This window comes from Salvia hispanica, chromosome 4 (genome assembly GCF_023119035.1).
Source record: "Salvia hispanica cultivar TCC Black 2014 chromosome 4, UniMelb_Shisp_WGS_1.0, whole genome shotgun sequence".
Classification (NCBI taxonomy): Eukaryota; Viridiplantae; Streptophyta; class Magnoliopsida; order Lamiales; family Lamiaceae; genus Salvia; species Salvia hispanica.
In genome coordinates this window covers 28,622,689-28,636,658 of record NC_062968.1, presented here as the reverse complement: position 1 = coordinate 28,636,658, position 13,970 = coordinate 28,622,689, and the positions used below count along the sequence as shown (strand labels likewise).

General features: G+C 35.1%; 2 protein-coding genes across 2 annotated transcripts; both read right to left on the bottom strand.

Annotated features, from left to right (window-relative positions):
* Nucleotides 1–712: 712 nt before the first annotated feature.
* Nucleotides 713–3,251, bottom strand: LOC125222345 (low-temperature-induced cysteine proteinase-like). The gene is made up of 5 exons (XM_048124877.1): nucleotides 2,770–3,251; nucleotides 1,987–2,222; nucleotides 1,777–1,917; nucleotides 1,237–1,686; nucleotides 713–1,116 (listed from the first exon to the last, which is right to left on the bottom strand). The coding sequence occupies exons 1-5, from the start codon at nucleotides 3,209–3,211 to the stop codon at nucleotides 1,015–1,017; spliced, it is 1,371 nt and encodes a 456-aa protein (XP_047980834.1). The 5' UTR covers nucleotides 3,212–3,251; the 3' UTR covers nucleotides 713–1,014.
* Nucleotides 3,252–8,332: 5,081 nt separating this feature from the next.
* Nucleotides 8,333–12,106, bottom strand: LOC125218504 (phosphoacetylglucosamine mutase-like). Its single transcript, XM_048120183.1, has 9 exons — nucleotides 11,994–12,106; nucleotides 11,557–11,900; nucleotides 10,985–11,104; nucleotides 10,561–10,703; nucleotides 10,213–10,455; nucleotides 9,382–9,797; nucleotides 9,121–9,296; nucleotides 8,949–9,045; nucleotides 8,333–8,751 (listed from the first exon to the last, which is right to left on the bottom strand). Exons 2-9 carry the CDS (start codon nucleotides 11,878–11,880, stop codon nucleotides 8,597–8,599), a joined length of 1,674 nt encoding a protein of 557 aa, XP_047976140.1. The 5' UTR covers nucleotides 11,881–11,900; nucleotides 11,994–12,106; the 3' UTR covers nucleotides 8,333–8,596.
* Nucleotides 12,107–13,970: the final 1,864 nt, after the last annotated feature.

Here is a 13,970-nt window from a genome sequence, read left to right as displayed (position 1 = left end):
TACTACTATAAAAAATGTCATCAGGATAATATTTATACCTATGCAATTTAAGCATCATCATATTATTTGTAATTTTAATTAATACACCATTAAACAGAATATTATATAAAAATCTCATTCACACCTAACCATGGGTACACTTTATTTTTCAAACATTTCAATTATATTTTTTAGAAATATCATTACATACTAGAAACTGTTCAATTTGTAAAATTGTATATCAAGATTAAATATCACTAGTATGTTTGGTTCATGAGATTGAATCTCACAACTCAATTTTAAATGAATAATCATATAATAATTAGTCATAGTCAACCACATCCAATTAAAATAATCTCACAACTTAATCATAAATTATATTTGAATACTACTATTTTATTTATGAGACCAAACGTCACTTTGATTCATACCTATCATATTCAATTTGATACACATAATAAATAGTATTTTATAATTAGCCAGTTTGTATATTTTAAAAACAGAGAAATTAAAATTAACATAAAATAGAAAGGATTAAAATTATGAAATGTCATGAGCACTTCACCTCAAAGAATCGGACAGTTATTGAGAATGACATTTTCTTTAATTTATGTACCGGATCAAAACTTTTGGACACGGAAATTTAAAAATTGTGTTAAAAAAAGTATATGAAAGAAGAATAAAGTATGAAAAATAAAATGAGCGTAAGATCGATGATGAAATAAATTAAGAGTAAAAGAGAAACCGAGGGAGTAACATAGATTGGCATTCAATTTTCAAATGGCCATTCAGATCAATTGTAAATTGAAAACTCCCTTCTGAATGAAAGTTCTATTGATTTGATTAGCATACACATATACATAGTGTGATGGAAGTAAAGATAAATGAGTTTGTAGGGTCCAAATTGAGAAGCCATAAATATCCAGAATCATACATAAAAAATACGACCCTGCTTTAACCTTGCAGCAAATCCACTGTCGCCGACGACATTGCCATCACACCTTCTCCGTCGTCGTGTCCTCGGTCGGAACTCCTTCAGAAGCTGCTAACTGCCGCGGTGGCATCCCTAGCATAACTCGCGATCGGCTTAGCACGCATCCGCTGCATCGGCTTAACCCCGAGCGGGCTGTTGGCGCTCTGTATCATAGCAAAAGCAGAGTGTGTTATATTGCTAGGTCAGTTAAAGCTTAGAACCAATTTCAGTTCTCTCTTTATAGAAAAATAAAAAAACCAGAAATAACACAGCAAGAGACTCACAATGGAGCAGGTGCCGGCACGGGTGTTGCACACAGGGTAATCGTGTGGGCAGCAGCTGCTGTGGTCCTTGCAGCACGAGGCACCCTCGAGGGGGCAGCAGCCCCACTCGAGGCACATCCCCACGAACTGAAAGATGCAGCAGCAGGTCTCGCTGGCAGGGCAAGCGTAGTACTTGCTGCAGACGCTGGGGGGCGCCACCGGGGAAGGTGGGGATGGCGGGGTGGGAGCTGGGTTGGGACCCTTCTTGACAGGGTAAGATGGCTCCACAGCGATCCCGCACAGGCCTTCTTTCGCTGCCACATTCCTCTGCATTCTCAGGTACCCTTTCTCCCCCCACGCGCCGCCCCACGAGTTCCTCACGATCCAGTAGTCCATCCCGTTCTCGCTTCCGTATCCGACCACGTTCACGCCATGGTCCAAGGCCAAGCCACATGACCCTGTGAAGATACCCTGAAAGCAAGATAAAACAGAGCATCAGCAGCATTTCTTGTGTTTCACTTCACTAATACTAGTACATAATTTCATGTCATGTGTACTTACAGACTCGTAAAGCTGGAAGTCCCTCCCTCCGGCTTCGATGGCAACGGCGATTGGTTGGCTGACGACAGCCTTCTGCAGCGCGGCCTCATTGTTTACCGGAACATCTTCGTAGCTGTCGATTGACACAACCTTGGAGTTTTTCTGCAATGAATGAACCAACAACTGTAGTTAGAGACTGCTCTCAATCAAAGTAGTTAGAGAGGAACTAACCCTGTACTGATCGCATCTCCCGTCCCTGCCGGTGTAGGGGTAGTCCTTCTCGGAGTCAATCCCGCCGTTCTTGATAATGAACTGGAATGCATAGTCCATCAAACCCCCATTGCAGCCTTGATTGTAAGAGGTATCACAATCCACCAGTTCTTGCTCCGAAAGTGAGATCAAATCGCCAGTTACAATGGCGTTTACTCCTTCCACAGCAGCAATAGTGGAGAAAGCCCAACAACTCCCTGCACAATTCCAACCAATTCAACAAGCATTAGGCATTCTTCTTGATCGACCATCATAATTCATAAGGAACAACATTTAGTCAACAACTTTTTCATAATTTTCCCTAAATCAAAAGGTAATTTTAAAGGTGTTTGGTCCACAACATAAATTCTATCACGCACGAGGTATGCAAGGCAATGGTAGGTAGCCGCCGCATAGTAATTAGTAAACAAATATAAAAAATTCTAGATATTTATCCAGGTTAAAAAACAAATTGGGGAAATTCATGTTCACACGCAATGTATCTATCCACCGCCATTGAAACAGATTAGGAACTTCGATGAAAATTATCACCTCCGCAACTTAACGAACATACAGCAGCTGATCCACTACTAATTTACAGAAGCCACAAATCCGAGTAAAATTAGGAAATTCAAAGAATCTAACTGCAATTACTCAAAATTTATAATTAGATCGACATACTAAATCAGGATTCAGTTAAATTCATCAGTCAAAGCAACAAAATAACAACACTGTGTGTGTGAGAGAGAGAGAGAGGGAGGTTACCGCAGCTGCCTTGATCCTTGACATCGACGACGGCGCCTTTCTCTCTCCAGTCAATTGAGGCCGGCAAGCTGTCGCCGAGCTTCGGCGCATAGCGATCGCTCTTCACACTGAAGAGGCGGCGGCTGGGGTCGGGTTTGGTTCCGAGATGAGCCTTCCGGTACTCGTCGTTGGTGAGATCGGCGAACCGATTGGGGCCGAGCTTGTAGCTCCGGTTGGGCAGCGCGTTCTGCTCATCGATGTAGCGCAAGTTGTCCTTGAAGATCTCAAACCGCCTCTCGCTCTCCCCGAGAGCGTTGTAGGTTTTGCCGTGCTTCGCCATCCACGCCGCGTGCAGAGACCTCAAGTGGTCGTCGTCGTAGGACACGATCGACATATCGGAAGCCAGAGCTGTTGCGGAGAGGAGGACGGAGAGGGAAAGGAAGAGAGTGAGAAGAGAAGCCATTGTTGATGGTGTTGGAACTGTGTGTTGAGTTTGGGAGAATTGAAGCTCTTTTTATAAGGCAGAAACTTAGATTTTTTTCTTTTTCTTTTTGGTTAAAATATTCAAATTATTGGATTTTTGCTAGATACACTCCGGAATTGCTTCGCACGCCCTGCTCTCTTTTGGAGAAGGCGTGCGAGTTGTCTTGCTGGGTAAGTTTTGGAGTGCGGAAATTTATTTTGGGGGTGCGTATAGTGTTTTTGGTGAGATGGTATTGGGCAAAAATGACCTTGTAGGAAGAAGACAAATGCAGAAGTTCAATTGGTGGGTGAAATATAATTTAATAAAATAATCTATGATTTTCCATATATTTACATGTATATCATCCTTCATATCCATAGACACGTCATCTCTTGCAGAGGGAGGGTGAGAAAATAAAAACACATTATCCATGTAGGGATAAAAAGTCAAATTTCCATAAAGTTAGTAACATGGGTTTGGTTGATCTATATTTGTAAGATATGATAATACTCAATCACATGAGTAATCACGTGAGTGTTATATTCCTAACTCATAATTTAATTATTAATTATAATTAAATAATAGCCATTAAATATTTAAATTAAAGGCTTAGATCATCAATCTTTAAATGTCAATACGATCAAAGAAAAACGTCAATAAGGCCATAGAATTAATTCCCAAAAATATCAATAGGGGTATTAATGTCAATTAACTACATGTTTAGTTATAACTAACTTTTAAAAGAAATCCCAAAACTTTAAATTCATATAACATATATCAAATTAAAGATAATTTCATAAGGATTCCAACGATATCCTACATGCATATGTTCCGACGTCAAAATTTGAAAAAAGATTCAAAATTTGAAAAAAAATTCAAAATTTTTTAATTTTTTTTACAGCAGAAATGTCAACATACTATATAAAATATGTCAATATAAGCAATGGGTTAACATTTTTAAAGCATTGTGTTGACATTATCAAAGCATTGTGTTAATATTTTCGAAACACTATATTGACATTTTCATCAAAAATCTTAATTTGGAGTTTTTTTTATCTTTTTTTATTTTATTAATAAAAATAAAAAATTACACGTGGCAAATTGTAGACCACACATTTTATAAAATCTTATAGCCTTAAATTAATTGGAGTTAGCAATTAAATGATGAGCCTACTCAATCATATTTCAATTCTTGCCTTCGGTAAATTTGGACAAATAGCAACTATATCCACACGCATAAAAGATGGCTATATTATGTTGTTTTCTATAACTATGGTAGATTATATTTGTAAGATATGATAATACTCCATCATAAAGTGTGAATCACGATAAAATAAGAGCAAGAGAGCCACACATGTTATGACTTTTTTCATAACTTTTATTCGCTATAAATAAGTGATTTTACAACAAACAATAAAATTAACTTCAACACAATACATAACTAAGCGAACTAAAAGTAAAAAGAGCACAATGACAAACAACACAACACAAGTAAGAAAATAAAAAAATAATCAAATAATCATAGATAACAAGAAACAAAATGTTACGATCACAAATAAGAGAGGTTCATTGAAGAAGTAAGAGGTTGAATAAGAGAAGCAACTGACTAACTAACTCCCAATTGATTCCACATCAGATAGTTAGCTATGGCGAAAGTTACAATTGAATGGAAGGAAAGGAAGAGCAATTGGAAGATGAAGGAAAATAATAAATAGAATCCATTAAATTTATACATTCATGAAAATTCGTTCATTTGTCTTTGTATCATTCCAAATCCTTCTTTCCATTCTATGTGAATATATCAAGTTCCTCTTGATTGCAATTCTATCTGTTAATATACAATTTCACCTTTAATTTATCTTTAATAAATGTGGTATCTTCGTTACATCTTTCATCGTTCAAGAAAAAGAGTGCAAAATAAATAAATCATAACCCTAATCGACTATATTAAATGGCCTATAAAGTTATCATTGATTAAGAGGGTATTATATCCGTTGTCGATCGATGTATAGTAGGCCACGTTGAGGATTATACACATGCGGTGAAGTGCTTTTTATTCTTGTGATTACATAGATAGATGAGAGGTGGAATTTGAATTGTACATTTTACAATTTATATATTGTAATTATTTTATTATTTGCATTATTCATATACCAACTTGGACCATTACCACCTCAACCTTATTTCGAGTATTATTATATCATAACTCCTTTTTTTAATTATCACATAACCATTCCACTCAAACCCTTTTATAGCTCAACATCTCAAATTCATATGTACCCATTTCCATTTTCGTTATGACTATCATCAATCTAAGACTAGACGTGCCAATTGTGGACGATTTGGCTGAATGCATCTTTTAAGTTTTAACCCTTTTAATTTAATGAGTTATAATACTGTCGATGACGTTTAACATTTTACATGCTCTAAAGTGTTTATCGTTCCATTATTGGTGACTGCTATAATTAAATAAAAAAACATTTACCACCTAATTTCCTTCATGGGGAACCTCGTTTTGCGTCCAAATAAGAGAAAATTATTATTTTACTCGGAATTAAAAAAGTTTATCTTTTACAAGAAAGAAGCAAGTAGCTTTTATTCAACTAGTATATCATAATATGGAGGGACCAGACCACTAGGTCATTTTTTTATTTTTTATATCAATGGCATGTGGTTATTATTATATCTATTATTTTAAAAAATTATCAATATTTATTATTTACTCCCTTCGTTCTTGATTAATTGTCACTCTTTGACCGGGCACGAATTTTAAGAAATGTAAAGAAAAGTTGGTTGAAAAAGTTAGTGGAACGTGAGACCCACTTTTTTATATTGATTTTATAATAAAATGTGAGTGAAATGAGTTAGTGGAATAGACCCGAAATGAAAAAGAGTGACAATTAATCAAGGACGGAGTGCCTCCGTTCAAATTTGTATAGAACTTTAGATGATTTAATTAAATGCGGTCTGATATATCTAATCTTATCTAAAACTAGATCTACTCTAAGTCTCTAAAATTACAAATGGTTTTCTATAAGATTTAGACTTTTTTATGAAATTATTAAAAATTATCACCTTCTTAGAAACAACATTTCAACTCCATAACAACTTTGTTCATAAATTTTCAAGTATTTATTGGTTGCTTTAGAAGGAGCATAAACTCAACCACCTTCTTAGTTCAATTTTTATTAAATTGATTCGAGCATCAATTTATTAATCGAAACTTTTTCAACTCAGTGATCATATTAATTAAACTCTCAGAATTTATCATAATATTTATGTCTAGCTGGGGACAAGAAAGAGCAAAGTCACGATATCAAATGCCATATGTATAAATGGTTTTAGCAATATACCTAACTAAATTACTCTAGAAAACAATACCTAACTAAAGACACATTAATAAATAGTAGAAAGCGACGTTTTACTGTCTAAAATATATCGGAATAATGCGATTCTTTGATATTTTCAATTTGTCTGCTTAGTTATCCCCTCCAATAAATAAAAACAAGAGATATTACAATTAGGGAAGAATTATATACAGTTTTATTTTTTTTTACTACTTTGATTCATATAGACCTTGTAATGATATTACAACCTTTCCTTTATCCATTCTTATTTTTTGCATTAGCTTAAAGTTGATATTTAAACATTATTCCAAGTTAGAAATATGAAGACAAAATTAACAGATGAGAACGACAATATTCCATACATCGAGTTCCAAAAGCCCCTTAAATAATTTTGAGAATCAACATTAGTTATATCTTAACTCCATATTCAAACCAAATATCTAAATATCTAGACATTATTGAAATATATAAAAATGAAATTAATTTGAAACAAGAAATTTCAACTATCTCTAACATTTAAAGATAGTTTGCTTCTTCAACTTGAACTTGCAAGGTCAGAACTCAGAAGTGGTCCCACACAATGGATCTTTGGCATTTGATTGGCTGATCTAAGTCGATTGGAAAATAATACGTATACACCATCCAAGTTAAATAAATTAAAACTCAAATATCCAGATACGGAGTACTAAAATATTTCGTATATATTCGAGATTACTACTGTGTGTTGTTAAACGAAACGATAAAACTATCATTTCATTGCAGCGAAAAAATGATTCCGTCGTCTTGGCGGACCCCACACTCCGACCCGACATCATGTGAGTAGATTAAATCAGGGTACGCAGTAACCCGTTAAGGGGAGGCCTTAACCCACTGACTGCCAGAAGCCCATCTCCTAAGGTCTCAAGATTAAATCAGGGTAAGCAGTAACCCGTTAAGGGGGAGGCCTTAACCCGCTGACTGCCAGAATCCCATCTCCTAAGGCCTCAAGCAACTACACGACAGCATGGGATTCGAACCCATGCTCATTACAGCAAAATCTGCCCCTCCGTTGCCAACTGCGCTGCGCCATCATTTCATATTTCAACTTCACCTTTATTGCACGAAACTACACAATACATAAATCATTTTTTCCCTTCATAGCTTCAATTCTACACATATTCTCAATGTAATTTTCTCATTCATCTCATTTATATTGACACATTTTTCCTTTTTAATATCCCACTCAGAGTAAATCTTTTCTAAGGACATAATATAATTCTTTTATCTTTATTTTCTCCACGTAATACGCAAAACAATAGTACATAAAATTATATGTCGAATGAAAATTATTCCACTTTAAATATGGTGGACAGAGTAATAGATCCATGTAAAAAATTAGCTTACATTCACTATAATCTACACAAACTACGTAATATTCGTTTTATGGTTATTCCCTAGATAAATAATTTCTAGCAAACTACTTTCTCCATCTGTGTCCGTGATCAAGAGTCTCATTTTTCCATTTTAGTCCGTCTGTCAGTAAATTCCAATTCACTTTTACTATATATGGTAAGTGCTTCGCATATTCCACTAACTTTTTTCACTCATATTCATAAAACTAGGACTCCATATAAAAGTATTACTCATATTCCACTATTTTTTTTTCTATCCACTTTTTTATATATTTATTAAAATCCGCATCAAACTAACAATGAGACTTATATTCGCGGACGAAGGAAGTAATAGGGAGTACTAGGTTGATGGATTGTTAAAACTAGAAATAAACATCTAGATATATGTATTTAACTCGAACAGACTCCTTAAAAATAGATCAAAGCGTAGATTCTACAATTTGAGGTCAAGATCCTTTATTCCATACCAACGGTTCAATCATTCTTGGAACAACCAAGTTAAAGACTGTCAAATAGTACTTGTTTGATGAAATAGGAATTAATCTGCACAAGTGTAGAACGGGATTTACAAGCTCAGTAGTTGTAGACGTCCCATCCCATCAGCTCGTGATTGCAGAAACTACGTACCTCAACAGATAATGGATTCATTAGCTACGGCCAAATCCAAGATATTGTTCCACAAGCCTCACTACCGATTTAGCTAAGTCGTCTGCTGCATCTTGGTTCGATGCTTCAGCATACACTCTTACCACATCTTCAGTTCCTGATGGCCGTATGAAACATCTTCCTTTCGGGTATTTATCTGACAAAAAAAACACCTTCAGTACTTGGCAAAGAAACATAAACACCAGCGAAATAGGTTTTGTGTTGCAGTTTATACATGTTCATCAAGTGTATAAGGTGAGCAATTCCATTGGAACATGTAACCAAGTACACTCGAATGCTTCAGTTAAACATATTTAACTGTGAAATTCGGCATGTGTAACAAGATAAACTTACCAGTTTCAGCATCAATAGCTTCTTGAATACCGGTCGGGCTCACAACTTTAGTCTCTGCATTTGCAGTAATAACCGCGGTTCTGTCAACAACCTTTACCTGAAGAAGCGAAGGGAGACTGTAAGGCACATGATATCACATGAATGAAAAGTTATAGGATTTGAAGAAATTAACCTTAAGCTGTCTACTAGGTAAATCTTGATAGAGTTCATTCCATTTATGGATAGACCATCCCATATGTTTCAAGATAGCTTCCACTAAAAACAACCCGCTTAATGCGTCTCCAACAGCTTGATTAATCAATCTGCTTACAGCCAATAACCTCAAAGCAGCCTTGTGTTGATCCGAATCTAGAGATAACCGAACAGAAGATTTGCTTTATCAGAAGCAAGTTGGTCACAGAACAAAAGGTAGCATAAGAAGAGCTCACTTCACCTTTTGATGTTGATGAAAGTTCCTGGTTTTTTATCTCCAACCATGACAGAAAGGCATCTGAAAACAAGACAGTTCCATGCCCATTGGCCTCGAAATAAATGCCAATATCATAATCGGCAGCTTTTTCGTGCAGGTGCTTGACACCTGTTGGAGTCATAACAACTTCCAGCCCCATCTGCTTCAGGTAATCAGTGGATGCACCATTAGCATAAGCCGTCTGTACCACACCTAGAGAAGCTTTATAGGAATTGTTTGTCTTTCCATCTTCGGGTCCATTAAGAAGGTGTAATTGTTCCTTGAGGAACAAAGCAAATAGAGACAATATCTTGTCCCCATCGACAAGGTCAATCTTATTACTATTCGATATTACATAGAAATATACAAGCCGGTCAGCATCTCCATCCAAACTGGCACACCTGAAACACTAAGCCAGACAAGTTCAGGGTTTCAGTTCCCCATTAACAAAAGATGGAGTAGCCTTGAAAATTATTAATATTTTGTAAGAAATGTTTCTGAGGAAAACCATAACTTAAATTGTTTAATTTTATTTTGAGTTGTAAATTACAACTCATGAAGCCTTCTTGACATTTCTCCAAAATAATTATACATGCATTCATTAGAAAAACAGTGCAAAGCATCCTTTACCAATCAAAAGACAACAACTTCATGAAAGGGAGATACTTGTACACAATCACTCAGACAACAAAACAATTAACAAATGTAAAATTTTACGATTTATATGAATTTTAGAGATAAACCTTAAAGTGATGCAGCCCTTAAATGAAAACGCATTGCTAATTTAATATAGGATCTGGAAGGAAGATAGCTCACCTCATGCCAGCATCAGCTGGGCCAAAATTACGAGGAACCATCTTCTCTTTCTGCACATAGTCAGCACCTACACCTTCATTAAGTACACCCTCACCGCAATTGCGAACATCAATGGTCAAATAACCTAACCTTGTCTTCAAATTTTCAAGCTTTTCTCCTCCCACACCGTCAGCGCCATCCACAATCAGTTTATCGCTCACATTTTTTCTGCTATCTCCTTGGGGAATATAATCCAACAAGCACCTGAAATATCACATATAGATTTACATGGCACCTCTGACAAAAATCTCAATGCCAGACTGGTAATCACATAGTTAAAATATTCAAAAGAATAATGCTAAAACTAACCTAAAGGACGTCAACATCTGGTTATAATAATTAAGTTCAGTTGCTTCAATGCCCTTATTTTTTGCACGAACCATCCAGTGCAGTTGAGGAGTTGTCAGGATTCCCATATCTGAGGCAGTGGTGCCCATAATTGAAGTTATGCCCTATTAAATGTTAATGAGCTTGCCCCCATCAGTACTTTTAAACAACAAAACCCTACCTAGGATTGAAACAAAAGGGATATGAAAGGGCCAAGTTTGGTTTGAAAAAACTTTTCAGATAAGAGAATGCATTATAGATATCCAATTTCTGTAAGAAATCAAATGAAAAACAATAAATAGGTATCAAAATGCAACACTATGTTAGATGCTAACAAATACTAGATGACATGAGTTTATACTCAGTAACTCACAAAGAAAAGGGTAGCAATAAAACAGAGCATTACTAGTTTAGCAGCCTCGAGTAGAGTCTCCCCGCTGGGCCGAGTATCTCTTCCCAATAAAACTTCCCCTGCAGGGGCTCCTTCAAGTATAATGTTTTCCTTCTTAATGAAATCACCAAGCAACTGTTTCAATAAGCAAAAGAAGATCTCTTATTCAGCCAGGACTGAAACCACCACATAATCAAACTTCAATTATCAAAAACAAGCACATACAGCTCCAAGCCAATATCTCAAAATCGCCCAAACCTCGATTTCCAAGTCAAACAAAAGCATAGCTCCAAAAACTAAAGCAAAAATCATCACATAGAAGTCGAAACTTCGCTTCTCCCAAATTAAAACCGTCCTAACGCACAAAAGATGACAAATTTGGCAAAAAACTTCTGTAAATCTTGATGTAAAATGCATCCACCCCAATTAGGGTATATTAATTCCCAATTAGGATTCATCAGTCCCCAATTATGGTCCATTGATCACAATTATGATTCAATCAACGGATAGGCTCCAAACAGAAGTCTCAAAAACAAAAAATCATCAACAATGAGAGGTACTGTATATTTAATTGAAGCTAATCGAACCTGGAGGAGGGAATGGGGATCTGAGGCATTAGCAAGGGTGTCTGCGAAGGGCTCCCAGCTCTGAGTAAGCATTCCACCAGATGGATCAGCTAATTTAACACCGTTATCAGAAATCTGATTGTGTGAAGCGGTGATCATCAGGCCGATCACTGACCTCGTCTGGATGGACCGCAGAGCCGCCAATATCCCCACGCGAAACACCGTTGATTCAAGCAACGACGCATCCGCCCTAAATCCCGATGTGCCGTACGAAAACTTCGCTCCTGCTGGTATGGGGAAGCGAGACGCGGCGTTGCGAAGAGCCGATTGCTGCAGTTGGTTCATCTCTTCTTCCTTCACTACCACTGAATCAAGCCGATCAAATTCAGCATATGAATGTAAAATGAAATTCAATTGCTTAATTATCCGAAAACAAAATCAGAAATGATGAAAGTTACATTTACAGGGAGGCGGCGGTCGGAGTTGGGAGAGGCGTTGCGCCGGCCGTCGGTGATTTGACCCAATTAATGAATTTTACCAAATCAGTTTAATTTACTTCCCTCGCAAAAACACAATTTCCATGTAATTATTTCAATTTCAATGTATTTTCTGACTTTTCAATTATATTTATTTAAATTTTTTGAAATAATCGAAATGTAATAAATATAGAAAATTAAATATTAAAATAATTAGTACTACCAGGATTTAAATTATGAATATGATTTGTGCTATTATTATTGATCTTTATATGATATACATAAAAAGTTGAAATGTCACATGAATAATTAAAATATGGTATGGTTTGAGCAAAAATATAATACTACTAAAATTAAAAAGGGCTAGAAATAACTTTTATGGTTAATATTGTTGTGTTATTTTTAATGTCACTAACTTAGGGCATTTAGCATTTATAGTGTCATGTTTTTCAACGAGTGCACAATTATTACTTTTACGTCTTCTAATAAGGTAATTGGGGCATTTATAGGGTTTGGATCCACTGTTGTGGCTGTTAGCGTAGCAGAAATACTGTTTAATTATAATATTAAAGTATTAGTTTTGTTTATAAATAATTAAATGTGTGCGCATATTTGGCACAGTCCCTGCTGTGCACAACAGGGGAACTTGGCTCGGCATTTATAACCTTATTATCTTGAACGTGAGCATGCGTGCTCAGCACCAAAGCACGACGTTGTAAGATGGTGAGCACACGACCATTTAGATACTGTCATCCAATCTGTTGACTACAAGTGTCATGTTTCAAGAACTTTTCGTATATAATCGGAAAACGTATAGTACTCATTTTTTTTATTCAACTATAAGTGGGAGGGATCAAAGTAATATGATACCTTTATCATATCGATTATTAAGTTTATACTTTGTTTCAGTTTACTTTTATTCTTGCATACACAAAGAATGGTGAAGGACGTTGCCAAAAAATAAAATACGAAAAAGTAGTAAATATGCAAAGAGAATACAACAAAATGAGAAGCAAAGAACAAAGTTGCACTGAATTCAAGTTGAGCCTTCTATTTTTTAGACTTTTGAGGGTGCAAATGTAGGTTTTGGCTTTTTGATTCAATTATTTTGAAATAAATGACCGCTTTCGGCTTTAAAATTATTCAAAGTTGAAATGGAATTAGAAACATAATTTGAGCATCAAATGGGTGAAAAATACTTCTATTTAAGCGTCAAATGGGTGAAATCTTATTCGATAATTTGAGCATCAAATTTATACTCCTATTTAACTAAATAGTGAAAATGAAATAAAATAAACTAAATAGTGAAATATAATCCTATTTATACTACTATTATTGAATTTGACCAATCAGCACACAAGCTATGATAGCTATTCAATTTTTTTTACGGGGTATTAGTAGTTTAATATTCAAATTAATCTTTTTTAATAAGTAAATTTGAGAAAGATGAGGGTGTTTCATAACAAATTAGCTTTAATTATACAACTAATTCCTTTTGTATCTCTGTTACGTTTACATTGTAAGATTAATATCAATAGACACATTTTTGAATTCTTATTAAATTTTTGTAATTTAATAGTAATAAAAAATGTTATATTTACTTGAATTATATTTCAAAATTTTCGAATCATTGCAAATTTATTTGGCATGGTTTTAACGTGAAAATATAAGAATATAAGTATAGCACATCAAATTCATGATAATCCTACTCAATTTACAGGTATCCAGAAAATTTCCTAGATATTTCATAACTTGACATTAATCGGACAAAATCAATAATCCAAAAGTATGAAAATGGAATAATCGTTGAATAAGAAGAATCTTATTCTATTCTTCATTCATAATCCTGCTTTTATCCGTTTACTAACAAAAATCAACTCATTCACAACACAAAAAAGCACAACCAATAATTTTCTTCTCTAAAATAAGAAAAGAAGAAAAGCAATTCTTCATAGTTAA